Source organism: Amblyomma americanum, chromosome 2, assembly GCF_052857255.1.
Source record: "Amblyomma americanum isolate KBUSLIRL-KWMA chromosome 2, ASM5285725v1, whole genome shotgun sequence".
In the NCBI taxonomy this organism is placed as follows: Eukaryota; Metazoa; Arthropoda; class Arachnida; order Ixodida; family Ixodidae; genus Amblyomma; species Amblyomma americanum.
The window spans coordinates 217,275,009-217,303,006 of record NC_135498.1 but is presented as its reverse complement, the minus strand read 5'-3'; the positions used below and the strand labels follow the sequence as shown (position 1 = coordinate 217,303,006).

Genomic DNA, 27,998 nt, shown 5'->3' with positions numbered 1-27,998 from the left:
ACTTCTGTGCTGCTCAAGCTCGTGACAAGCATATTAAAAGAGTAAATATGCTGTTTAAAGATTCCATTAACTTAGTTCGTTCGATCCCGGCCGTGGCGGTCGAATTTCAATGGAGGCGAAATTCTAGAGGCCCATGTGCTGTGTGATGTCAGTGCACGTTAAGAACCCCAGGTGGTCGAAATTTCCGGAGCCCTTCACTACGGCGTCTCTCATAGCCTGAGTCGCTTTGGGACGTTAAACCCCTATAAACCATTAACTTAGTTCATAGTAATGTAAGAGAAAAATGGCAGTGAGATGGAAAAACGAAATCAATAACAAACTACACGTTGTAAAACCAGTGTTCGGTGTTTGCACCAGGAGCGTTTCATTGAAGTTATTTTATATCGACTCTGTATAGGCCATACACACATCACACACAACTTTCTATTAACAAAAGAAGACAAACCTGTTTGTAAAAACTGGAGATGAGCTAACAGTAAATTGCATTTTATACTCATGCACAAAACTTGAAAAACTAAGGGAAAAAATGCTTTACTCAGTTATATAATGAACACATTCCTCTACACGCAACGTTGCTCTTGGGAGAAGGTGCAATTGTCGACATATCCTGTGTGTTCAGCTTTTTAAGGGAAGCAGGTTTTCTTAGCAAACTCTAAATTTTACCCACTGATTTGTGTCATTTTTTTATACACCTTAGCCATCTTCTCATTCTTGAGAAGAAGGCAGAGGTTTTGTGTTACTGATTGAAAGGTTCAACATCCTTGCGCAGCCAAGGATGCCTGGTGAGGTTACCCGACCTTTTTTAAAGCTTTTAACATTAGCCATTGATAGAAAATTTTCTTCTTTTAGCATTAGGTAATAAACGTTTTACGCCCTCTGCACCACCGATAATTAGTGTCTAAAAATTTCTGCAGAGTACAATTTCCATTACCTTGAGTTTGGCGCATGATAGCCTAAGTTGCCTATGTGCCATAAAGCCGCACAGCTCTTCTCTTCCCAAATAAATTGATGCCAAGCTCAGTTCAGTTGCCCGAGGCAAACCAGAGAAAAAGCCTGTAAGGCAGAGACTGTATTTCTAAAATCAAGAACAGATTTAAGGAGGCTTGAAATCCATGTGCACTTACTGAGTCACAGGAAATGGAGTCGCGGGAAAATGCCTGTAACTTTGGCTGTGCTGATGAGATGCCATCTTGAGAGGTGTCAAGAGAAAGGGCGTAAATTGAGCTTTCAAACGGTAGCAAAATGGCTGCGATCGGGGAGCGGTCAGAGAATTGCAATCGCGAGACGTGGAATGACATTGCAAAGCTCACACTTTGGTTTTCAGCCACACGACTCTTCATTTTTTTGTAGCTTTGAGCATGGATATTTTATGGAAATATAGTTTGCAATCTAAAAAAAGTATTTTTTCAAAAATCAATTTTTTGCATGATTTTTTTGTGATCTGAAGACCTCCATTCCCCCTTTTGAAGCGGGAAAAATGCCATTTGCAACTTCTGCTGTAAGACATGTATCATGTGCTGCACAGACTGGAGAGAAGTCCTTTATCTATCATGGCTGTTTGAAAGGAAATGCGATGAGACAAAACTCAGCCTGCGTATCATACTTGACCCCATTGTATGTGCTCAGGCTCACGCTGTGGCACATTGGAGATGCTTTATCTGTGGACTGGCTGTTTTCCACAGGAAGCTTCAGATGGCTCATGTTGACCACCTGGGCAAGCTCACGACGGAATTTGAGCCAGAACCGGACAAGAAGACGGGTGCGCATTTTTTTTACCCTTCCCTTTTGCATTGCTTCTCAGGTAGCATTCTGAGTTGCCAGCTGGTCAGGGCAGGAGTGTGAGCACCACTCGCCCCAGTGACACTGTTGAAAGAGGTCAGCATTCACTTGTGCCTGTTGTCAGTCTTCCTCAGCTGCCACAGCCATGGGCATGCTGTCTTTTTTTTGGCATTCCTCATATTGACATTTGTAGAAATGACCAAAGGATCATAAATTATTTGCCCCAGTATAGGGCAACGAGGCATTTGGACGCCTTGGCAAAGTTTTTAATTGAATATTACAAATATAACCAGACCTCAGACTGTTCCTATCTAACACTGGTGAGCCTTCCATCCCTCAAAATGTGAACGACTCCCTAAAATACACATGTAATGAAGACTTTGCGTCCACATTGCAATACACTTCGCCCCAAGGTCACTGAGCTCACTTTAGTTATCTCAATGTGTTGGGAAGGGGGGGTGGGGGGAGATCACTCTGTAATCGTACCTTGGTTCCAAATGTAACACATTACGTGTCTTGAAGCAGGTTACCTGAACAAGTGGCATATTTGTTTAATCTGTATTTTCATCAAATCCGGTAAAGCAGTTCAGTTGGGACATGCTTTCAAGTCTGCTCAAGCACTAGCGACTCTGGTAACACACAAACATTTTCTTCTGTGCGATACTGGTGCCTTTCGAAAGTGACAAAATGCTTTTTCAGTTTATACCCAGCATCCGCGGCTTCCTCTGATTGCAGGGCTGCCTAGAAAAATTAGTGAGCGCAGTTGCCGAACTTTTTCAAAATCCTATGTTTGTCTTGCGGGTGCTGTCACCACAATAAATTCAGATGGCGCAAGGGAACGGACACAAAGATAGAAAGAGCGTCTTCTTTCTGTCTTCCTGTGTTCATTCCCTTGTGCCATTCAAATTTATTATGAACCAACTAGCCTAAGAGCAAGTACCTCAGTCAACACAGTAGGTCCAGGACTGGGGCATATTAGTCATTGATAGAAAAGAATGCCCTAGGCTAATTGCAACAGCGCCCTTTGGTTTTATTACCGTCCATTTGCAATATGTGATGCCTGTCTGGTAAAAGCGTAATTATTTGATGTCTCCCACAGAATATTGCAGATTGTTGCTACGCAGCTCATGGAATTTAAACTTTTCTGCTGCAGAAAGTTAGGGGCCTTAGCTGTGGTCATTTGCAGCACACACCAGCTGTCGCAGTGTTTTATCTATCAACAAAATGGTGCGAGTAGAGGGGCTTTCTAGATCCTGCCACTTTTCACCCAAACCTTGTTATATATCTTGCCGCACTTTTAGAGAGTTCATTCTTAGCTCATTCAAAGTGCTTCCAGGTCACCGCGAGAAATATAGCGCCTGGATAGCGGTGCATTATGAATAGTTGATTTGTATGAGAATCTGTGAAGGCTCATGGCTTCAATGGTGATGCTGATCTCTGTGCTGCCTTTGTTTCTTCTTCTCCTTTGGCCAGCAGGTTCTAACCTCACCAAAGCATTGCGAAAGCTAGTCAACTGGGATGCAGACAAGGTGGGTGGCCATTCTTGCTGTTGGCCTTGGGTGTGGTGCCGCAGTGTGGCTGCAGCCGCCAGTGAATAGAGAGCACTACGTGCTGGCCGCCTCAGTCTCCCATGCATGCTCTGCAGGGGTTCTTGTGGGGCAGCACAAAGCAGTGAGCCAGCACGGTGCCGATAGACATACAAGGGCTGCATTGGAACACCCCTCTGCTTGCACTCCAAGATGTGTGTAAAATGCAGTCCACAGTGGGGCCCTCTAGACAACCAGAGTGTGTATTACATGTGTTAAGCAAGTTCATTTCTAGTTCTCTTTCGTGGCATCTCGCATTGCAGTGGCGTTATGTAGATCCAGAATGTACTCTTTTTGCATTCGTCGGAAGCTGGTACCATCCGATGGTTCTTGGGTGGATTCGTTTGGTCAGTGCCTGTGTTTGTGTCCTCTTGTCTTGTCCATGTTTCTACAGCACTGTAGTCTTACGCAAATTCTCAACGGCAAAAGTGGAAGGGTGAGTGCATACTTATGAGCCCACATATAGGTTGACTACAATTATATGTCAACCATCCAACTTTGGAAGGTCATTTTTGGAAAAAAAATCATGGACTTATAATTGGCAACATGCAGCAGCCATTTTTTGTGCCCTTGTGGTACTAAGCCTAGCTCAGCTGAGCAGAACTGTTCCTCAGAGGCTTTACATTGCATCTGCAGAGTGCTTCTTTGAGGAGTGAGTCAGCACTAGTACACTTATAATGAGGCAAAGCAGGCGATCCTTCAGCACAGTGTTTAGCGCAATGTTACACAAGGGATGAGCACAAAAAGACAGCTTGGGTCGGTATTGTTTGGAACATGTGACATTAACACTTGAGTTTTTTTTAATTGGTTCACAGGCATGACTAAGAATATAGCTCACATCTGAGAGAAACGGAATGTAACCAGAGGCTGGCTGCATGATTGGCCTGTGTGTTTGGAGCAATGCTGCTTCAGTGTCCTGTAACGGAGTCGATTCCAAGGGAAGGAAGCATAGTGGAGGGATGACAGTAGGATGATTCTGGGAAGGGCATGAGCAGAGGCCAAGGGAAGGAAGCATAGTGGAAGGATGACTGTAGGACGATTCTGGGAAGGGCATGAGCAGAGGCTTTTGTCCTGCAGTGGACGTATTGAGCTGATGATGGTAATAAGCGAGGTCACTGTGAAGGGGTAAGGAGAAAAGAATTTGCATATTTGAAACTCTCTGCAGGCTGAAGAGGACATGGCGTGGCAGGTCGCTGAGATGATAGTCAAAGACATCTGCAGCATCACACTGTGCCCCAATGCCACCTCTGATGACATTGGCTAGGTGTCACGTTGCGCAAGTAGTAAGTGTTTTTTTCTTTTCTAGCCATTTCTGTCGAGAAGAAAAGCAAACTGAGGGAGGAAACTTGCACTGTTCATTTTCTGCTGGCATGTGCGCAGCCATACACTGGGTGTCACAGTGGCAGTGGTGTTGCTAACACCAGGTGGCAGAGGTTGCTGCCCATTGTGGTCCCTGCATCTCTCTGCCATTCAAGGGGGTCAGCACTGCGGCTTATGCCTCCATGCTTTTGTTACAGCCAGCGAGCTCTTACACACACAGTTTTGTGTTTGCCTGAACGACACGTTTTTGACAGCACTCTCAAAGCCAAAATGATGCTTTTCCATTTTGGATTATGGGGATGTAGCGTGGCCTAAAGAAATAAGTCTTAGTGCATCATCCATCATAGTGCCGAGAAAGCTTATGGCAGAGTTACTTCTCTTCTGTAAACAGCCAAATCACATTGAAAAAAATGTGGGAGCAGGTTTTAAAATTGAATAGCAGCTTTTCACCATTTTTAATTACTCTTTTGACAACTGGTACACAAACAGGCATAGGGGAATGGTAGGTATTAGGGGAGTACTTTGCTGTTGTTGCTGGTTCTTCACACTACAGTCTTCTTCTTTTTTAATACAAAAACATAGCCAAAAAACAATGGCTCCCAACCAGCATCAGCGCGAATGAACCATACAGTACAGTAGAACCCCTCTCTAATAAAGTAGCTCGGACCAGCAGAAATATTTACTACATCAGTTGTTGGTGATGGCTCTGACAATGCTCTGGCTACTTGCTAAGCACGAAGTATTGGTTTATAAAGCAAACACTGAGAAATAGCTTACATCCTGCTGTTGTCATCCCTTTATGTGATGATTATTTATTATCAGTTATCACACGTTATCATGTTTTCGACATCGTTTGCGTCTTGCAGAAGCACCGCATTTACATGAATACAGTGTGGCTACAAAAATAAAGCGAGTTTGCTTGCATGTGTAAACGAAAGCTTTCCATGATCACGGTGTCGTCTTTTGTGGCTTCAGTGTCATTAAAGAGGCAGTAAAGACGACAAAGTCAAACGCGGGGACACCTCGTGCTTCGCTTTCCCGTGCTACGAATGCACGCCCTTTCACTGGCCTTCCTTTCTCAGCGACAGCCTTCTTTCTACGCTCATAGCCAGCTTTACTATTTCCGTGCACGCCGCGCACTTGGCCTCACGGCCTCAAGGGCTTCGAAAAGTGTGCTTCTCCTCGCGGCTCTCTAGCTTGGTGGGGAAGCGATCTAAAAGAGCGCATTCGGTATCTATTTGCCTCGCGATCCTAGACTTCATGTGTGCCGCGATGTTATCATTCCGCGAGAAGTACATCGCCATGGCCAGACGCTCTTTACTGTAGCCATTTCTTTTGAAAAAAATCTGTACTATAACCGGGAAAAAATGTGGAGTCTTCATGAAATGAAATGAGGCCGCTTTCTATATCTGAGTTTTTACTATAACCAAGTTTACTATAACCCAACCTGTTGTAGAGGCAATTTTGAAATTTTTGTACAAAATATCGATACTAGGAAGAAAGCCTGAGGCTTGGAAAAACGCTATTTCTGTACCGTTTCATAAACCCAGGAAGCTGCCAGCCTCTCCTAGCAGTTATAGATCCTTAGCCTTTTCCAGTTGCCATGCCAAATCCTTTGAAAGTGTCCTGAATATCAGATATACTTTCGTCATTGAATCACGTGAACTTCTTGGAATCAACAATGCGGTTTTAAAAAGCATGCTCCAAAACTGACCATCTAGTTCACCTTGAAAATATTGTCCGAGAAGCTTTTATACACAATAAACATTCCCTTGCTGTCTTTTTCGGTCCGGAGAAGGCATACAACACAACGTGGAGGTTTGGGATTCTTTGGAACCTAGTAGAACCTGTTATCTGTGGAGCAGAATGTTGAACAGCCTAAAAGACTTCTTGGTTAACCATTCATTCCGTGCTTGCACGCCTATGATTTTTAGGAATTTTGTTAAGGAAAATGGAGCGCCTCAAGGGTATATTTTAAGCACCACACTTTTTGTTGTAAGAATAAATGTTATTAGCAAAATAATTCAAAGGTTCATTATGCATTGAGTCTGTGTTCACGATGTTCAGATCTCTTGCAAGTCCTGCAACATAAAATGTGAAAGACAAGTACAGTTAACAGTAAATAAGCTGGCAACTTGGGCAGGCACAAATTGTTTCCGTTTTTCACCACAAAAAGCAGTGGCCATTTTTTTCTCACTCAAACGAGGCTTACAGAAAGATAGCACCCTACATCTGAATGAAACCGAATTACCTGTAAAAAATTAACACAAATTTCTAGGCATAACTTTTGACAAAAAGCTCATTTTCCTGCCTCACTTATATACACTGAAAACGAAAGCCTTCCAATTCCTGAACATACTCAAGTGCTCTCACAAAAACACTGGAGGTCCGATAGGAAGTCTTCTACAAATTTACTGCTCTGTAGTGCACTCTAGACCATCATACCTTAAATGACTGGATCCAGCAAATAATTTAGATTTGCGTCTTTCTATTGCTGCAGACAGGACGTCACCCATAAACAGGCATTATGCAGAAACCACCACTTACAGAGAGAACATTCATGCTCACAAGTTCTAAAAATCCGTTTGCTGCCAAAACATCTGTGTAGTCACAAAGTGCCCATCTAGAACACTGTTTAACAACAAACCTCAAGCTACCAGGCCGCCACTCTTGTGATTTGCAGAGATGCGCCCAAATCTCGTCGTTTTGGACACATTACCTCACATTGCGCAAAATCGAGATCCACTGCCTCCATGGTGCAATTTTCCTGCGATCTACGATTTCACTCTTACACAGCTCCAGAAAAAGCAAACTCCGCAGCAACATACTGTACAAGAATTCCTTGCACTGGAGGAAAAATAGAGTAGCTTTACGGATTTTTCTACTGATGTTTCAAAAATGGATGTTTATGCAGGAAGCAGAGGGATGCGAGGGAATCGGGAAAAAAACAGTAAGACTTCCACAGTGCGCATCTGTCTTCACTGCTGAATGTTATGCCATTTGTGTGACCAGAGAAAAAGTAGTAAACGAGAACCTCATGATCAGTATTATTTACTCAGACTCCCTAAGCGTAGTTATAGCTCTTCACTATAGAAATGCAATCACTCCGCTACTTGGTGACATCATACGCAACATAACAGCCACAGCACAAGGACAAAACGACTCTGCTGGGTCGGAATAAAAGGCAACGGAGAGAGCAGATTTGTGTGCTGCTCAAGCAAATGGCAAGCAAATAAAAAAAGTAAATATGCCTCTTAAGTATAGTGTCAACTTCGCACTTCATAAGTTAAGAAAAAAATTTCAGTCCGCTTCTAACAACAAAGTAAATAACAAAAGCCAGTTTTTTGTAAATGGAAGTCGCGTGCACGAGGGAAGGTTTCAAAGAAGTGGTTCTCTGCTATCCTCGTATAGGCCACACACACCTTATGCATAGCTTCATCCTGACAAAACAAGACCAAACTATATTATGTGAATTCTGCGGAGAAGTGGTGGCCATAAACCATATTTTATGCTCGAACGACCAAGACAAAAGCATTTCCCGCTTTTTTATGGTGAACACGTCCCATTACGCTCGAGGTTACTCCTGGGAGAAAAAGCACTTGTTGAAATTTCCAGCATTTTTACATTTCTGTAGGAAACAAAGCTCCTGAATTATTTTAGTTTCTTCCCATTAGTTCCGTTTCACACCTGATGGCCTTAGCTGCCTAATCACTAAGTGAACAAAGGAGGGGAAGCCTTAGGCAAGCACCTCCCTGTCTTGTTCACCTTGTGATTAAACACAACACAAAACCATCTTCAGAAGCAAAGCAGGCCACATGAGAGCTGGTAGTAGCCTCCATTCAACCAAGCTGGTTTCACCGCATGACAGCCAGTGTGTGGAACGTGGGCTTTCCCGTATGGCAGGGCAGTCTCGTCAGAAATAATGGACTGTCCACAACCACACCGCATGTGCCCTTCTTCGCATGGCTTAGTGCACGAAAAGTGGTTGTTGGGACATGACACGCCGTTCAGTATACTGTATTTATTCGCGCGAGACCAGCAGCGTGCACGCAAGGCAGGCTTGGGAAGATCGGCATGGTGTGCAGCTAAGGAAGGTGTGGGCGGGCAAACTGCACACCATTTTATCTGGATCGCTTTCCCACACAAATAGTTGCAGGAGTAAACTTCCGGTAAACTCCGGTGCGCCCCGGAATCCGAAACTGCCAAGCCGTTTGCTGTTCGATTTGCTGCTAGTTAGCCGGAGAGCTCCATTTTATCGTCTTTTATCTCCCATCGATGCTGGCTTTGCGATTGTGTCATCGCGCGCTTGTTATCCTATTTTTGATGTAACTTCTTTTTAGCCAGTGAAGGGTGCGAGCTGGGATGTCGATGTACAGGTGGCAAAACGCAGTATATATTGCGACCTTTGCAGAGTCTTTTTAGAATGCGTTCGCAAAATCTCCGTATAGCTTGCGCACCCCCGTTCTGAAGTCGTAATTTGAAGAAAAGGGTACGAAAATTATGCAAGTAAATATGGTAATAAATGTTCTACTCTGCTGAATGGGAGTTCAATAAACAAGAAGAGTAGTGCCATGGGATTTTCAAGAGGATGCCTAAACTGTTTGGTACAAACAATAATTTGATGCATTGGGGTTCGAAATAGCGGAGATCAACTACTGGAGAAAAGCTGCAGCTCTGAAATCGCGTTTGCCGGTACATTGGCTTTGTCAGCAGAGTTAGCGTCATTGAATCTGAACAGTGTCAAATGCTGTTTCCTTCCACGATTCTCGGTTGACTGTGTGTGGCTTCATTTAATTAAGCTCGATCAGCTTAAGATGGACAGTTGCGGAGGATTCATGTCCTGTGGCATTCCAGCTTTAAGGCCCTAATGTTCCCTTTCTTTTACCCGGCAGGCCTTTTGTTGTTTTCTCCCCTCTACCTCGGTGCTGCAATGTCGAGGAAGAAGTGCCAGCCCCCCTGGGGAGGAGAAGAGCCCCAGTGTGCAATTCCGACTGGAACCACCCTGCCAGCCGCAACAAAGAAGGAAGCGCGACCACACCTTGTGGGGCTGGCCGACGACAATGAGGGACACACGTGCCTGATGCCTGTCTGTGTGATAAGAAGCTGGCACTGGGAGCAGCGACTCTGTTTTCCTCTCTTTTACTCCTTTTTTTTGCCAGCTTCTCTTGACAGTGGAGCAGCTCGTGCTTCTTCTAGCAAGATGAAACAATAAAACGCTCGCCTTTTTTTTTATCGTTGACAAACACGTGTAGAGTTAAAGTTACTTTGACCATAGGGTAAATCTGGCGGCCGGTTTTGTTAGCAGAGTCATTCCACGCCAAACGCCCCAGACGTTGCGCTTGACCATCTCCAATTTGTTCAAAAAATTCACAGAAACTTAATCTGATGTGCGTAATCAAAGCCTGAAGTATATTTTCCGAAAAAAGTTTATTCATGAGGTGAGCGCAGCTTAAATATTTAGAATAGGCGAGAAACCAGGCGCTGCTGACTAGTAAAAATTCCAATGTTTAGAAAGCACTTACCAATTTTTTTCATTGACATTTGCTCAAATTCTGGCTTTCGATATAGTTCGAAGAATGCAGCTTAATACAGCATAAATATTTTTAAAAATTGAAGGAAAATGTGAAAATGTAGCATTTTTGGCAGAAAAAGCCGTTTCACTACTTTAGATGTCTAGTACCTATAACGAATGGAACTGGTATAGTGAACTAGAATATTGGGTAGTGTGCTCACAGGCACGGCTCGGGGTGACCCGCCGGTGTTGACACGGTGTGGCGGCGTGTGGTGGCGTTGAACGCGTCTGCACTGGTAAAAACGAGTGGCGCATTCGGCAGGCGTCGCAGTAGGCATAGTAGCTACACGGACGAATTGAATTATCGCGACATCCGCATTGGTGTTGCCAAAATGGCTAAAGGGACCTTGAATGGAACTGTGCTCATTTTTATTCATTCCTCAAAGGTTCACAAGGGACATTGCATGAGGGAGTATTGCTGGAGATAATGCACTGCACACGGGTTATACAGCATTTTCTATTAATACTTAACATCAATAGTAGCAGCTTGTGGTGAGTGGCATTTGATTCATGCCAGGGACAAATGCGCAGTTAAAAGAGTGACGGTGACAACAATTATTTTCATTTGCAAGGAGCTGAGATGCACAGAAAACAGAGGGGCAGGAAAACAATAGGTAGAAGGAATTCGGCAAGTAGACACATCCGTAAGCCATTTAGACACGGCAGTAACAATTCGTATTTATTTGGACAGCCATCCAGCCACTGCTATTAATTGAAACAAATGAGGCAGATTTGTCACCAGTGCATGTATTTATGCTCGCTGATTTCGACTCTTTTTCTTTCAGCTTTTTCTAGCACATACGAGCAGCGTAAGCAACTGCTCAGTTTAAGGTGCTTTGCCCATTCACGTTTCTCTGCCTTCTTTGGATTAACTCCTTTCACATAGAACTGCAGTCTAGTTACTAAGTGAAACCTTATGACATCTTCAGGGAGGTCTTCTGCGTGAATGGGGCAGATAACTTCTTTCTGCAGTCTACTTCTTACCACTTCCAAGACATCAAGAGTACTTTCGGAATACAATTCATTCCAGCTAAACCACTCTGTCAAGAAGTTTTCAAGTTTCAACACGAAGCCATAAAGCTGCGCCAATGGATACAGCACAGTCCTCTGTGGTCGTGGTATTTTGTCAGCCTCGCAAGGAAAAAGTTTTCATCGGCAGACTGCATTGTTAGCAAGTTTATGCACATTTGGTAGCTTGTCTTCAGTACACAATTATGTGCAACATAGCCTGCTAGGTAGAAAAAAATGTCTACAGTCACTTATAGCAACGTGTTCATCGTGATCATGCGCTGGCATACAAGCTGAATTCTGTTCTTGATTCAAGGCCTTGACACTGCATTTGAAGGCTGCTTATCTGGGCATGCTCCATCACATCTGTCTTCAAAGTCTAGCAGAGAATCTTGCACTGTCTCAGGATGATTACCTTGCGATACTCATTTTATGATTGAAGGTGTCAGCAACTTCCTTAAGGAATCCCCATAAAGGCCCCTCACGAGTGTGTGTGCAAAGGAAAGGCAAATGAGTACTGAGACGCCTAATAAGCACAGCTACTAAAGAAGGGTGGTTTGATGATTAGAAAAAGAAAAAACACAAAACAAGCTAATGAAGGATTAAGTGAACAAGGCCGATTCCGCCAGACTCTAGAGAAAAATAGGTTATCGCGACGCACGGATTCCCATTCGGAACGCCTTACAAATGTAGCAGATATTCTGTGAATCATTTGCACTTTCTTCCTTGCACAGTGGAGAACCTGCAACACATAGAAGTTTTCCAAATAAAAAAATGTTGCAGACTTGAGCCCGAGCAAACACTGACAGTTCCCTACCCATCCAAGCCTGGGTTTGTCGCCTCATGGAAGACTATCTGTGAATCCCACTATGCGCCACTGTTGTGGATTTTGTGAAGAGGAATCCCTATGTAGTGAAGAACCCCGCAGTCCCAGCTTATGCCACCATAATGACTTGGCGTTGTACAGTCAAATGCAATGCCTCAAGCATGCCCTTTTTGTCAGAACAAAAGAGGGCAACATCATCTGCATAGGCTAAAATCTTAATTTCACACTGCGCCAGGGAGAAACCACGGATAGGTGTGCGGTTAATAAGTGCAGTCCACTTATAACGATATATCGGCTATAACGATGGGTCGACATGAGAGTCATTTTATGCATTAGGTCTATGGGGAAAAAAACCATTTATAACGATAGGTTATTCACCGCATATCGGATATAACGATCAAAATATTGCCGTCCAGATGGCTTTTTTCGTGCAAAATAATCGTAACATTTGCTTTGCTTAGTTCCCTGAAACGAACGATGTCGAGACGAGGCGATGTTTACCTCCGTAAGTTTGTATCTGCCGCCATTACCACTCTGCGCGTCCCGCGCCGCCCGCGCACCGGGAGTACTTGAGTAGGCGCAGCGCGCCACAAGATGGCGCTAGCTGCTTCATGCGCGTCGGTCACAGTCGCTCCGAAACAGAGAGAAAGAAAAAAAAAAGCGACAAGCAAAGCTGCGCGGTGGCGCCCGTGCTGCACCCAGTCTCGCTCTCGCGATAGCAGGCTGACACCACCGAAGCAGCGTGTAACATAGGCTGCGTTCCAATACTCCCAAGTAGACGGCTACTTAGACGTCTAGCCGGACAGCTGCCATCTTGGGACACGTTCCATTTCTCGGCGAAGCAGTCAGACTGCTTCGCCGGAGTCCACATCGATGCAGGCTAACTTGCTGTCTTAAGATGGCGGAGCTGATGTACGCGGATGAGCGAGTCGTGCTCTTGCGGGCGTCGGACTGCACACGGAGTATAGGAAAGGAAAAATGTGAGTCATTCCATTATGTTATTTGGTACGCAAACTAGTGGCTAATTAAACTTCGTGGACGTGCAATTCCTAGCAGTGAATCACGCAGGAGAAAATCGTGCAGTTGAGAGCTTTGCTACAAAAGCAGACGCTGTAGGTCTGTTTACGTGATCCGGCATCTGACCAGATCTTAATTAGCACCTTGATTTTAGAGAATACTCGTCGCTGTCGTTGGTTTCCTCGACGGGCGTTAAGACGGCTGGCGTGACGGTTAACAAATGTGTTCTGTTGCTGTATTAGTTGCACCAACTCTTTCGCGTGCATTCTTTTTTATCTTTACACTCTCAGAACAAATACACCGACATGTTGCGAATTGATTTTAGTCTTTGCAGGATTAAAGATCGCTGCTGTATTTAGGTCTCTCGCTGTCTCCGAGTGCCACGTACGGCAGACAGCAGGTTTAATGCCACGTATGTTTTTTCCTGTTGCAGTGTATGTTAGCCGTATCGCATTTTGCGCATATTGATTACAGTCTTTCGTATTCTTTCTTATGTTTACAGGACCGTCTGGACGAGCACGTTCGAGGAGCATGTACAGTTTAGCATCAATAATAAAAGAATAATCGCATATCACTTTAGCGTCGTCTTCGGAGAGCGGCCCCGTCTGCTACAAGTAGACTGACCGATAGGCACATCCACCAGTCCGGTTTACACGCAAAGTCATTGCAGAAGAAATGTGTAAACTTGTTGAAAACACGTTATTAATTATTGTTATTGCTCAGTTTGTGAAAAATAGTAGTACAACTGTTCATAAGCTTTAGTTACATTATTATGCCGCGAGGCGGCGTGAGCAGTAGACAAGTTCCAATACATGGACATGTAGACTGCTTCCTAGACGTCTTGTTAGACGTCTAGAGTAGGCCGGCGTTATTTCGACCAGGGGCCCTATTCTCGACATTTCGCCATTTTGTTCAAATTGTGACGTAGGCGTGACGTAACCATCAAGGCGGTGCCAGGTTACGTACCCACAGAATCTGATTACGTGAAGAGAGAAAAAAAGTAAAAACTGATCTAGAAATAAATACCGTCGTCTGCTACTATTGGCACCAAGTACGGAACAGAACGCCGCTTCGGGAGCTTGCACTGAGCCTCTGCGTTGCAATCTTCGGTGCATACGCGTCGAGGGGCAGTGCGAAGGAGTGAAATATGTTGCGGCCTCTTGAGTATCATGTCGGATGTCCGGCAGCAGCTAAGGGCAGACCGACTTAGGCTACTCAGTGCGAAAGACTCGCACGTCGGTTGTCAAAGGATTCATCGAGTTCGATGCGGCGGTGCGAGCGAGGGCACAGCCTAGACGACTTTTCAGTCGAGGTGAACTGATGGCGTACCCGCGAGTCACGAGCGGCGCCACACGCGTGCGTACTGTTGCCCAGAGAAGCTGGCGAACATCAGGAACGGGGCCAGGGTATTCGTAATGGCGTACGTGCCGAATGGGAGCGGAAAGTGAAAGCTTTGGCCGGCATGATGCCTTTGTGGCATTGCTCCTTATAACGATCGACGACAGCTTCGCACATTTGCTTGCCAGCCACAGTTGAATGCAGGAACTGAGACTAAGGCAGTTTTCTGGGGGAAAAGTCATCTCGTCCGGGCCAGGAAAGGAAGCAACGAGAGCTATATTTGAGTGGTGCCGTCACTGCTGAAAAGGCGCCCGAAACGGCGCCTAAATACGCGCAGGCCAGCAGTCCCTGTGTGAGGACAACGCTCGCATACTTAGCGTTGTAAACTCTGCGGAAACCCACTGTTTCCTAGGCGCCGCGTCAGCTACCGTCAGGTCAGCAAAGGTGCTAAAGCTTTTAATCGCTACGTATCGGCTTTAACAGAGAGCGGGGTGCAGCGGAGTTGTATCTGTGTGCGCTTGGAAGGCCTCCAAGATGTGTTTAGTGCTGAAATGCATGCTTGGCAAGGCAAGCCGATGTGCACATTTTAGGCAACGCGTTGCACCAGACTGTTGTTAGTCATGTTTGCATGCACCCGCGCACGAAACGAAACTGCAAAGCGCGGAATATCGGAGTAAATCGCGTCAAGGAGAACACACCGAGAGCGCATCCCTTTTATCAACTTAAATGTGCAAAGCCGAGGAAAAAAGATTCTTTTCTGGCATTAATAACAAACAACATAAAACAAAGCGAAAACTCCCCCCCCCCCCCCCACACACACACACACAACATAATTTGAATAGAGCGTACCCTCACAAAATTCAGTGATGTACTCATATTTTGCTTCGCAAGCCTGCACGCATGCACTTTTGTGATGTAAGTGGCACATATATTACTTCATAAAAATTACAAATGTTGTCAGCAATTTTGCTTGTTTTTCCCTTCCTAGAAAGGCATAAATTTTTTCTACTTGTTCAAGTGAATGCGTAACACTCACGACCACCACACAGAAGCAGCTACACTATATGTGCGATGCAAGTAAGCGCAACATTCTGTGAGGTGGGGCAAAATTATTTTCTTGAGCACTTACAGGCCGCCTCACCTCCCTTGCTGTCCACACAAGCAACACGAGTCAGGCAGCGTCTTGAAGTTTCTTCGTTGTAGAATAACAGTTATGCACCTACCATAAAATCAAGCAGCTCCTTTAGATGCCTGATCAAGTACAGTACAGCAAGCTTCCAAGTAAGAGAGAAAGATATATGCCAGAAAAGGTGGAGAGGTCGGATAAGGAAAAGTTCCTTCACCTGTTATTCCACAAAGGGGCAAGGGAGGAACATAGAGGTAGAGAGTAAATATCGGTGACGACACCATATTACAGTAAGACACATGCAATGTGCAAGGTACTCGCTTTATTTGCTTTGTTTTATGGGGTTTATGATCCCAAAGCGACTCAAGCTATGAGAGATGCTGTAGTAGAGAGCTCTCGATAATTTCGACCCCCTCGGGTTCTTTGCCGCGAACTGTCATCGCACAGTACACGGGCCTCTACCGCTGTGGCCGGGATTGAACCTGCGTATTTCGGGTCAGCAGCCAACCACCATAACCACTGAGCCACCGCGGCAGCTTTATTTGTATGATGCAAGAAACTTAATTTAATGTTCATGTATGCACACTCATTGCCTAGTACATGTCACACAAAGCCCGAACATGTGTTTTGGGGCCAAGCATTCCGGTTGGTCTTGCACGCAGTATTTAAAGAGACAACTAAGTGGCACCATGAGCCGAAGAGCTGAAGGAGAACAAAAACATGACAGTAAACTTAGGAGCACTACAGACAAGAAGGAAATTAATTTATTTCCATACTCTGAAGGCCCGGAAGTATACAAAGAAGAGTGGGGGAACACATAAAATTGGTAACTGCTTTTTTGAATTTAATACAGCCAGATATTGCAGCATTAGAGGCAGGAACATGGCAGGAAAAACAAAAGCGTAAGATTAGACAGAAAATAGGCAAGACATTCAATGTTGATGTCGCCCTCAGGACAACATATGGGAGGCACCAATACAGACAGTGGTAGTGTTCTGGTTAGGGTACTATTAAGATAAAAGTCTCCAGGATGCACAAAAAGCAATCTAGCCAGCGACGGTAGCCACTGGCTTTCGGTAGGTTTTTTAATGTGTGCACCACATAGGATGTATTCATGATAATTAATAAACCACAGGAGATTGTTCAACACGAAATAAATTATCCTCACAGCACCATACCATACACAGCTAAAAGGAGAAGTCAGCAGTAGGAATTGCAACGATACGATGCATGTAGACCCCTACGTGAAGACTTCACGCCACAGGTTGACTTTTTAGCTGTGTAGTGGAGTATTCAAGGCACCCATCATGCTATAAACTTCTGCAAGGTGAGGAAAACCCTTGTTTTAGCCTTTCAAGGCCCTTTAAGCTTCAAGAATACTGAGTTTTGCACTTCGGGGATCAAAAGCAGACCATGTGGCCTGAAGACTTGACTACAACCCTGCAATTCATTACAATTGAAGACAGCTGGCGCACCATTAAAAACCAAAACAGAAATGCCAAATACAAAGCAGAACAAGCGTTCCAATTTTTGATCTAGGCATTGTTTACAAACATACATACTGGAGCAGTTGCTATGCTGTTGTATTCTGCCAGAAAAATATGTGCTGCAACCATAAAAAGCACCCTATTTAGAGGACGATGGATGCTAAATGGGATTGAAATATGGATGCTAAATGGGATTGAAATGAATAAATCAGTGACAACTAAAGCAAACCACGAGAAAAATTATTTCGCAATGTACGCAGTTGTGTACAAAGTGCCCTAAAGGGTTGAATGCAATTTTCTCATGCATTTAGTCATTTGCATCTTTTTTTGCCGAACATCAGCACAGCCACGCATGCATAGATAATTTTACACAGAGGTGGGATTAGACATTGGTGGCACTGACACAGTTAATCGCAGGGGAAGGCCTGAGTACTGGGTAAAGTAGACAATAAACTGGTGATCAGGATAGATGTAAGTGAAACTGGTGTATTTTATTGACTAAACAAATCAACTGTAATACAAAGGCAGAGAAAACTGCAATATGTTAGTGGAAATATATGTTAGTGGAAATTGAGTGCACTGGAAGATATATTGCACAAAATTTGAGCCCCCTGAAATATTAGCTTGTTAAAAAAAAAAATTGCTTTGCTTCCAATTTTCTTTTGAAGCTCAAGCAAAATTTTGGAGCAAGTCAGCTGTAGAACAAACTTCCTTTCTGCAAAGTATCACAACAAACACATTTGTTTTTGATACAAAAGAAAATATCATGACTGCTGCAGGACATGTGATGGCAATGACAGTAATGAGCCGATTGCTGCTGCCACACAGCAAAAGTGGTAAAATCCCGCACACATCAGGGTCACAGAGGCAGATTTCTCCGGTAACAAGACAAGTTGCAATGTGTGAAAGAAGTGTGATGCGGTATATGTGCACATTGATAATGCCCATTTCACGAAGTGCCAAATCCAATAGATTCCGTGTGTTGAATCAAAAAATAGCAATGCATCCATTGATGCCCCAGTTTTACCACAGAAACAGGTTGAACAGATTGTCTGGAATTTTTGTCAAATTCGCCTAACAGCATTAGCAGCAGCCAAGAAACAAAGTGCCAGCAACAAGGTTGGTAAAAGCGGAGCGTTACACAGCGAAACTAATCGAACTAGCAGACAGCTGCCTTGTTTTTCATTCATACAAGCTTGGCAGATGGCAAACATGAAAGAGTTGCCTCACTTTTTGCTCAGAGGAAAACTAGTGGATTGCTGTATCACTACACATAGCATTTAAAAGCAACAGTAGAAAACAGGCACAGAGGCAAAGAAATGTCAGGAGACAAAGCTTGCTTTGCTCTGTGAGCACACACAGATGACACATTAGGGACCTCCTATCGGACGAACAGTTGCCTACAAAATCAGACTGCGCCCTGAGCAAGATGTGATAAATGACTGCATACACATCCCTATGTTTCGTGCATGTCAAGAAATTTCAGTGAAGCAGTAATCACGTCATGGAGCACAAACTTTTAACAGAAATCAAAGAGAAGTACTGGTTCAAAGCTCTGCTGGCAGGAGAAAAACATTTTGGTGACTTCCTCTGTTTCACTGCACTAAAGCACCAACATGCACATTCTGCATAAAGAGAGCACACAGCATTGCAGTACATTAAGAATTAGCAACTGTTCAGTAGCGTTAAAGCATGTGTATAAGCACACATCCGGCCAATTTGCAGATGGTAGGATTAAAGTTTCTTCTACGCTTCCTGTCACGTGAAGACTGCAGTATTAGAGAAAAGCCTAGTCTACACATCAAACACACCTGTCATTACACACTCTAGTGACAAACTGAAAGGAAAATTTGGTCCTGTTTAAAGAGCAGCACAAAAATCACAGACTTGAACAGCTTTCTTGCTGTGTGCAATGAAACTTGAAGCACAAAAAATGTTTACATAGACTGATCATAGCATGACTAGAGGTGAAAACTATGCCAGTGAGTCCTGCAGCTAAGTGTGGATGCATGCAATGTGTCGCACAGTGCAAGTTGTGATTGCCTTTGAAAAGAATCCTGTTCTATATGTACAGCACTTGACACCTGTGAAGACATCCAATGCAACCCTTCCAAAGAATGATTCTTTGCTTGAGAAGCACTCTAGCTGAGAGGTGAACGATGTTGAACCTTGCAGCAGCATTCCTCAGCACATGACTTCCTAGGATAGCAGTGATGCATCGAAGAGGCACAATATACACATGTCACCTGGAAGGCAATCAACACTGTCTTTAGTGCGTGAGCTTGAGTGCAATGCAAGTTTCATACACACAAGAGAAAAGACTTTCAAATACGAGACATCACAGGGCTGTAATTATCAAACTAAAGTTTCATGTATGACTGTAACTACTACTCACATAAAACTGCTTTTGTAACAGTTATATTTTATTGGTCATCTCTATCAAAATGATGGAGGAAGTAAAACAAAACTGTGAAAACAGCTTGACTACAGCCAGATGATGGGTATAAATAATTATTACATATTTATTTTTATTGTGTTGCAGTGAAGGCAACTGCTACACGGCACATTGTAGGGGAAGTCCAAGGTTAACTTTACCTCAGAATATTGAACTGCATTAAAATCTCACTACACGAATGCTTTTGCAACTGCATTTATCAAAATGCAGATGCCAAGCCATTGCATTTGTGTGCAATGAAAGAAAACCATAGACATGCAGACGCCCTACGAGTCACCCACATCCGCATATTGTAGTAATCTGAAAGCTCGTTGTGCGTTTTACTTTACAGAGAAGACTATTTTGAAATGCTGTTTTTATTTGCGCAAGGCTTCCTCGCTTAATAGGCTACAAATAAATATGCCACGAGATTAACAGCTGTTTGCATGTGACCAAAAAAGGGTAGGAACATAAGGGACTTGTTATTACACACCCGAAGAAAGCCACCAGCCATCAATATGAACTTTGCATGCAGCCATCTGAAGAAAGTCAAAAGCAATTTTTCGTTGCTGTTTCCCTTACCTCATCGATACTCGAGACGATGTACAGCCGCGGTCAAAAATACGCGGCCCACGGCTACGGCGCAAGGAGCGGCTGCGGGGCCGCACCGCGGCGCTGCTACCTGCGTCGGGCGCTCAGTGCGAGGGTGTAGAGAGTGACGACAAAGCTTCGCCCTCACTCTTCCCTGAGCACGCCACACGGCTGATGAATGTTAAGTGCAGCGTTCAACTGTTTCGCGGCTGACGGTCCGTACGAAAGAGAGCTCTGCAATGCGTGCTGCGTGTGACTTTCATCGCCAACTCGGATATCTCGTATTCCCTATGCACAGACTGGCTACGGCAGGCGCGCGTTCTGCAGTTCGACTAAGCGCGTCTGCCTGCGACGCGTCCGAGTTCGGTTCGCATTCCATACCTACGCGCGTCTCGCGTTCGTGTACGCCGCACTCCAGCGCCCGGTGCTTGGTCGGGTTAACTCTAATTAGTAGCTGGAGCTCGCTCCTTTAAAATTGTTAATTCAAAGCTAGAAAAAATCTAAGCACGTTCCTGCTGCAACGAAATTACGAGTAACACACCACCAGAAACAAAACAGGCCTTCACCGAGTTCACAGACCGGGGTCCTGACGCGACAATAACTTGTTCTGCGCTATTTCTTGAGCACCGTAATGCCCTTGCACGAAGGCTCACCACGCATGGGCGCGCGGGACATACGAGAGCGAAGCAGAGTCGAGGCGGCAACGGCGAACCGCGCGCACTCCCCTTCAGCAGAACGCCGCACTTGACAATTATCAGTCGTGTTGCGTTCCCAGGAGAGAGTGAGGGCGAAGCTTTGTCGTCACTCTGTGCACCCTCGCAGCCAGCGACAGACGTAGCCCGACGGAGGTAGCAGCGCCGCGGTGCGGCCCCGCAGCCGCTCCTTGCACCGGAGCCGTGGGCCGCGTATTTTTGACCGCGGCTGTACCTGGCACATGTACGCTGCCTTGCTGACACCGCTGTCTTCAGAAACTGCCCTTATACACACAGACACTGATGCACACAAATTGAGCACACAGATGATGCACTGATGAGGGCAATTTCCTGATGAGCACAGTCCCGCCGACAAGCCGAGCACATTCTGGAAGCATGTTGCTCAGCCGGCAGACAACCATTTGTGCCACCCTCTCATCACTCACGCAGTTGAATATCAGGTCAGCGACAGCGTGTAAATAAAGGCAAACACTGAACTAATTGGTGTCCAGACGTTCACAGCTACCGATCGCGCCTTGAAACACAGGATCAGAGTAACGGCCGGAGCATCTACAATACCATGTTTAAGGCAGACCAATGTGCTCACGCGCTGCCTCTTGCCGCAAATCTTCTTGCACAGCCACCACACCATATATCGCTGGCCAGGCAGTCACACTCCCGAACCGGGCAGTCCTTCGAAAACACTGAGGCGCACTCACGAATGCTTCGCCTCTCGCAGCCTGTGACAACAAACGGCAGCTACGGACGCCGCCATACCCGTGCTGTAGCAACCGCGACCGCGCGGACCGCTAATTTCTTATCATGAGAGAAGCGTTTGAAACGGGAGCGCAGCTAGAGTTCTCACGCGGGTGTAAAATTACGCTCTGATAATTAAGGCTCGAAAAGGCTGCTTAATTAAGGAGTACCATTATAACACCGTTTCAATGCTTCTACATTCAAAACAACCATGTTTCGGAACAGTTTATTACTTCAAATAAGCGCCTACCAAACTACGGTGAGCTAACAGGCGTATGAATCAGTGTGGTCATAATTCGACTATGTCCACCATAATTCGATCATCTTGTGGCCGTCTCAAATTACGGCGGCCAAATGGGGCATTTTTCAGCAATGGCAGCATTTCCTTTGCGTCACGAAACGTCATTTTGACTTCACTGAATTACGCTTGCGTATCACGTGATTCACGTGACATTCCCCCAGCCAATCACATTCTAGGAAGCAACCCTTCACAGTACGAACTTTTTTCTCTAAATTGCTAAAACGAGCCAAGTTCTTTCTTTCCTGCCAGCTGTAGCTTCGTTTCCCCTCCACTGACACTTAAATTTGCCAACCTGGCACTAAGTATAACTGTGCTAAAAATCGGTCTTCAAGGACACGTCATTTTGACGTCACAGCAGAAAGCGATTTCGAAGCCTGACGGTTTCGCGCCACAAATTTGAAACTCGTGACTTGCATGTGACCGCCCTATGAGCCAATCAGAGAGACAATATGGCGCCGAACGGCGGCCATGCGTGTCGAGAATAGGCCCCCAGGATATACAAAGCGAAAGATGTCGGCGTTCACTGTGTCCATTGGCGTTGGCGTTGATTATGTTCTAGACGGCGGTGGCTTTGAGGAAAGGAAAGGCGCATAACTGGCTCCGTGCATATGCGAACGCCTCATTCGTGTTTTGGTACATGTGGCGGTGGTGAGAGAGCGAGTTCTGTCCCGAATGCATTAGTGCTGCATGCCACTTCCCAGAAATGTAGGGAGGGCGCGCTGCCTATCCAGTGTGTGGAACGCAATCAAAGCAGGCTTTTGCAGTTGAGCACCAGGCCACGTATATGGAAGCGAGATTGAGGTCTCCACTGACCCGCCGCGGTGGCTCAGTGGTTAGGGCGCTCGACTACTGATCCGGAGTTCCCGGGTTCGAACCCGACCGCGGCTGCTGCGTTTTTATGGAGGAAAAACGCTAAGGCGCCCGTGTGCTGTGCGATGTCAGTGCACGTTAAAGATCCCCAGGTGGTCGAAATTATTCCGGAGCCCTCCACTACGGCACCTAATTCTTCCTTTCTTCTTGCACTCCCTCTCTTATCCCTTCCCTTACGGCGCGGTTCAGGTGTCGAACGAGACAGATACTGCGCCATTTCCTTTCCCCAAAAAACCAATTATTATTATTATTATTATCTCCACTGAGCCTCGGAGCCGGTTTGCACCTTTCCTTCAGTGAAAATGAACGTCCCTATGAAAGTTGTCAACGCCAAAGAACTCTATGAATGCCGTCGGCTCACTTGTTTTGTTTGGTTTTTGAGGAAAGGAAATGGAACAGTAACCGTCTCACATATCTCGTTGGACACCCGAACCGCATTGTAAAGAAAGGGATAAAGGAGGGAGGGAAAGATGAAAGAGCGCGGGGAGCACTGTGCTGCATGCGCAGTAGTCACCCGATGCCACGAACGCCAGCATAGCTTCCGCGCCGAACGAACTGGCAGCAAGTCGCAAGCTTTAATAATAATAATAATAATGGTTTTTGGGGAAATGAAATGGCGCAGTACCTGTCTCATATATCTTTGGACACCTGAACCGCGCCGTAAGGGAAGGGATAAAGGAGGGAGTGAAAGAAGAAAGGAAGAATATGTGCCGTAGTGGAGGGCTCCGGAATAATTTCGACCACCCGGGGATCTTTAACGTGCACTGACATCGCACAGCACACGGGCGCCTTAGCGTTTTTCCTCCATAAAAACGCAGCCGCCGCGGTCGGGTTCGAACCCGGGAACTCCGGATCAGTAGTCGAGCGCCCTAACCACTGAGCCACCGCGGCGGGCCGCAAGCTTTGTGGTGAACGCGTTTTGGATGTGCGCTGCATTGTTAGCCGTTCACCGCGTGATTCCTGCGTGCCCGCACGGCCCCACTGCGCCCGAACGAGACCAGCGGGGGGCGCTGCAGTCTCCCGCCATCTGTAGGGGTAGTGGCGTACATTGCGAGGAAAATGAGGAGGGATTTTTCACTCAGGGCCTACGCCGACGACACCGGCTTTTCTGCGACACGAACTCCTTAAACGTGGAGTAAAGAGGAATGTGAACTCGTCTTCTTGCCGCGTCAACTCTATCTACACTCGACTGAAAATGGCGCCAAAAACGAGACAAGATAGAGAGAAGCAACACACACAGAACCGAACTTACAATTGAGTGTATTTCATGCGAAAGCGCAATAAATGCAGGAAGAACACATAAAAACTAAACGAACACCATGATATAATATTGATACTATTGCAGGTCAATATCTAAAAAGGGTATCTCTTTTCTCTGTAAGCGAAGAGACGGCACGCTCAAGCACTTGTCACCTCTCGTGTGGATGACGAAAGCTTCGTACAGTTCTCGTTTTTGTTGGCTTCCGTACGTGCGCAGCACTTTGCTTTTGTTGAACTGAGGAGTGCATTTGCATATTGTCACATGCTTGGCGAATGTGATCCCTCTGCCTACTCTGACATCATTTGCGAGCTCTCTTAATCTGTCATTTAAGCAGCGGCCAGTCTGGCCAACATAAGTGGCACCGCATGGCAGAGGGATTTCATAGATCACCTTTTCGCGCCGTTTTCAGTCTTGAATCATGAACCAGCTGGCCAAACAATCCTCCCTTTCGCAGTTAATCTATCTACACGTTCCGGGCATTCATATAAGCTTCTATATATTTTCCTGTGCGGCATATTGACCTAATTAAATCAGATTAAATGTCCCGTCTGCCGCCTTTTTTCTTTAACGCAACGCGGTAGGCAGGCGGAGTAATCCGACGCGTGGAGTGCCCTTCAACCAGTCCAGTGGCGGCTTTGCTTTTAAGTTAATAATAATTGGTTTTGGGGGAAAAGGAAATGGCGCAGTATCTGTCTCACATATCGGCGGACACCTGAACCGCGCCGTAAGGGAAGGGTAAAGGAGGGAGTGAAAGAAGAAAGGAAGAGAGAGGTGCCGTAGTGGAGGGCTCCGGAATAATTTCGACCACCTGGGGATCTTTAACGTGCACTGACATCGCACAGCACACGGGCGCCTTAGCGTTTTTCCTCCATAAAAACGCGGCCGCCGCGGTCAGGTTCGATCCCGGGATATCCGGATCAGTAGTCGAGCGCCCTAACCACTGAGCCACCGCGGCGGGGCAGCTTTTAAGTTGCTGTTTAGGTTTCTGGGAATAAAGTTTTCGTCACAGACTTTATAGTCGCAAATTACGACCACGGAAATAAAATACACGTAGCCTCCTTTATTTACGTATCATTCCGCCGATGGCAGAGCGGCAAGCCGCCACGGGACTGCCTATCGCATTCGTTGACTCCTCCTACCTACCGTGTTGAGTTTAAAAAAAAGGCGGGAGCCGGAACGTTTATCTGGTTTGATCAGGGCAGTCGGCCGCACAGGACAATAATTCATTGGCTGGTTAAACAAACTGGCTACCACAGACGTCTGCAGTCATTCTTATTATTGCGCGTTTCTAAGAATGCCAGGAACATGTAGATAGAGATCCCGCGATAAAAAGACGAGTTCAGATTCCTCTTTAGAGCACCTTTAACGCTTTCGCGTGGAAACCCCTCCTCCTCCTCCTCCTCCTCCTCGAAATGTAAGCCACTGTCCAACGGACAGCGCGCGACAGCAGCGCAAAGAGAGGAAGGGATAATAATAATAATTGGTTTCGGGGAAAAAGAAATGGCGCAGTATCTGTCTCATATATCTTTGGACACCTGAACCGCGCCGTAAGGGAAGGAATAAAGGAGGAAGTGGAAAAAAGGAAGAAAGAGGTGCCGTAGTAGAGGGCTCTGGAATAATTTCGACCACCTGGGGATCTTTAACGTGCACTGACATCGCACAGCACACGGGCGCCTTAGCATTTTGCCTCCATAAAAACGCAGCCGCCGCGGACAAGTTCGAACCCGGGAACTCCGGATCAGTAGCCGAAAAGCAAGGGACGCCAGGCACATATTTCGGTGGGCAACCCGGACCACGCCGCAAGAGAAGGAAAATAAAATAATTGTTTTTAAGGAAAGGAAGTGAGGCCTGTCTCACATATCTCAGTGGACACCCGAATCGCGCCGCAAGGAAAGGAAAATGAAATGAAAATTGATTTTAAGGAAAGGAAGTAAGGCGTCTGACATATCTCTCGTTCGGGCACAGTGTTGCCTAGCGGGCACGCAGGAATCACGCGGTGAGCGGCGAACAACGCAGCGCACATCCAAAGCGCGTTCACCACGAAGCTTGCGGCTTGCTGCCCGTTCGTTCGGCGCGGAAGCTTTGCTGGCGTTCGTGGCATCTGGTTTGTCGAGAACGATGTGCCGACGAACTACGACTGCAACTTGAGTCCCGCGCGTTTCGGCAAGGCGCCTGGCAGCGATTCTACGTGGTTTGCCGATCCGCGCGTCCTTTTCACCATACGTAACAGGGTGATTTGTTTAACGGGTAAGGCGTCGCGCGTGGACTCCTTGGCAGTGCTGAAACACGCTGCTGCGTTCCACTCTTAAAGGCGAAACTTAAGCGTACTCCCATTTTTTGCCTTTAGCGATGATACAGCCGACGACACCATGATTCCGGCAGACGGCGCACGAGCAGCTCAATCTGCGAAACGAAGGCCTGAAGATAAGCGAAAAGCGACTACCAGGTTTCATTTCAGCTTGCGCCTGCTAGCTGTAAAGAAAGAAGGCCTGATTTATCTTTCGTAAGAACTGGTTGCCATTGCAAAATGTGGACGGTGAAGCTAAATGGCATTCCGGAACGCCTCCAGGACATGGCTGTCACCATCAAAGGGAAGGTCTACTCGTTCGACGCTTTCGACGACAATAGTTCGGACAGTGATGAACGAGATCACCTCATCGACGTGTACACCTTCGACCCTGCATCTTACCGGTGGGATATCGTGCCGGTTGAGCCGCTCCACGAAGATGAGCCGATTAATATTATGGGCTGCAGCGTTGTAGCCTACGGCCACTGCGCCTACCTATGGGGCGGATGGAACACCAGCCCAGTGAACTTCGTACACCGCTTCGATAGCGTTGCCATGACATGGAGTCGTCCAGAGGTGCGGGGCGAAGTGCCGAGGCCACAAATCAGTCACTCGGCGTGCGTGCTCAGTCAACGGATGTACATTTTTGGAGGCCTGCCTACGGATTCATTGAACGGGGTACGTTATCTGGACCTCGAGACCCTAGAGTGGCATCACGTCCTGACCAGCGGAGAGGCCCCGGATGGGCGCTACTGGCACACGGCGTCAGCCATCGGAACTCGCATGTACGTTTGGGGGGGCCGCCTGCAAGCCTCAGTGAACAACGAACATTATGACAATTCCTTATAATATCTGGAAACGACCACTGCGACCTGGGTGCGCCCACAAGTGCAGGGCGTGGCCCCGGAGGGACGCGAGTGTCACTCTGCCTTCGTGTACGAGAAAGAGTTGTATATCTTTGGTGGTTGCAGAGCACTGACGGGTACCTACTTTGCAGACATGCACAAGTATGACCTTGAAAAGTCCTGCTGGACTAAAGTGACGGCAATTGGATGTGGGCCGTCTGCAAGGCACTCGGCCGGCTGCAGTGTGCTTGGAGAAAGGGTGTTGGTCTTCGGTGGCTTGGGGCCTTTAACAAATATTGAGGAGGAAGAGCTGACAAATCTGCACGTGTTGCACTTGGCACCCACACTGAAGAACTTGTGTCTGCTTGCTGTCATCGATGCAGGCCTCGATTTAGGCGACTTACCCCCATTGATTAGAAACGAGATCAGCACTATCATATCACGGTCATCTTAATCGCCGGGCTGGTGTTGCACGTCAGGCTAATGGAGCGTCTTATACGGAGCCACGATTGGCTTTGTGCTGACGAAATGATTTTATTCTCTCTATTTAGGCCGGGAGGAAGTGCTTTATTTTTTTTCTGGGAATCAAGGCGCACGTTGGAACCGCCCAGATGCGAAATCCTGTGTGCCGCTCGGGCCGACCTCAGCCAACCAGAGAGCAGTGAACGTGGCTTACAGCTTTTTTGCACGATCTGCAAGCGCATGGAGCGCCTCGCGCAACGCTGGTGTGTCATTCGCTCAAAGGGGTGTCGCGGGCAACGAAAGGGGCAGCGAATTAACCTCTGCTGTACATCACCTACCTCCAGAGGACGTCCACTTGCATTGATGGACGTGCGCACATTATCCCACTATATGCTCGGGCGGCTCCTCAACGTACTCATCGAACAAACACAGCACCTTTC

At 46.3% G+C, this 27,998-nt stretch overlaps 2 protein-coding genes and 1 long non-coding RNA gene across 6 annotated transcripts in view; 2 read left to right on the top strand and 1 right to left on the bottom strand.

Moving 5' to 3' along the window:
• Positions 1 to 13,679, top strand: part of pkaap (A-kinase anchoring protein pkaap) — a 112,528-nt gene extending 98,849 nt beyond the window's left edge. For 2 of the 4 annotated variants that reach the window (XM_077655728.1, XM_077655726.1), the window contains 4 exons: positions 1,683 to 1,759; positions 3,256 to 3,308; positions 4,531 to 4,648; positions 9,578 to 13,679. In XM_077655728.1, the coding sequence (XP_077511854.1) occupies positions 1,683 to 1,759; positions 3,256 to 3,308; positions 4,531 to 4,629 (229 nt within the window). In that variant the 3' untranslated portion in view covers positions 4,630 to 4,648; positions 9,578 to 13,679. Of the gene's footprint in view, positions 1 to 1,682; positions 1,760 to 3,252; positions 3,309 to 4,530; positions 4,649 to 9,577 lie in introns of all 4 variants that reach the window. The other 2 variants (XM_077655727.1, XM_077655725.1) reach the window with 1 other exon arrangement.
• A 2,639-nt stretch (positions 13,680 to 16,318) lies between these two features.
• LOC144122154 (uncharacterized) lies at positions 16,319 to 20,124 on the bottom strand. Its single transcript, XR_013312820.1, has 2 exons — positions 20,076 to 20,124; positions 16,319 to 19,305 (listed from the first exon to the last, which is right to left on the bottom strand). It is a non-coding gene; the product is annotated as an uncharacterized LOC144122154 (long non-coding RNA).
• A 6,367-nt stretch (positions 20,125 to 26,491) lies between these two features.
• LOC144120370 (kelch domain-containing protein 3-like) lies at positions 26,492 to 27,550 on the top strand. Its single transcript, XM_077652728.1, has 2 exons — positions 26,492 to 27,036; positions 27,223 to 27,550. The coding sequence occupies exons 1-2, from the start codon at positions 26,492 to 26,494 to the stop codon at positions 27,548 to 27,550; spliced, it is 873 nt and encodes a 290-aa protein (XP_077508854.1).
• Positions 27,551 to 27,998: the final 448 nt, after the last annotated feature.

Bases quoted from the DNA above. Each gene is read 5' to 3' on its own strand.
- LOC144120370 (XM_077652728.1), top strand. From the start codon at position 26,492: ATGTGGACGGTGAAGCTAAATGGCATTCCGGAACGCCTCCAGGACATG. The intron at 27,037-27,222 runs GTACGTTTGGGG...TGGTGGTTGCAG, and splicing joins TCAGCCATCGGAACTCGCAT to AGCACTGACGGGTACCTACT.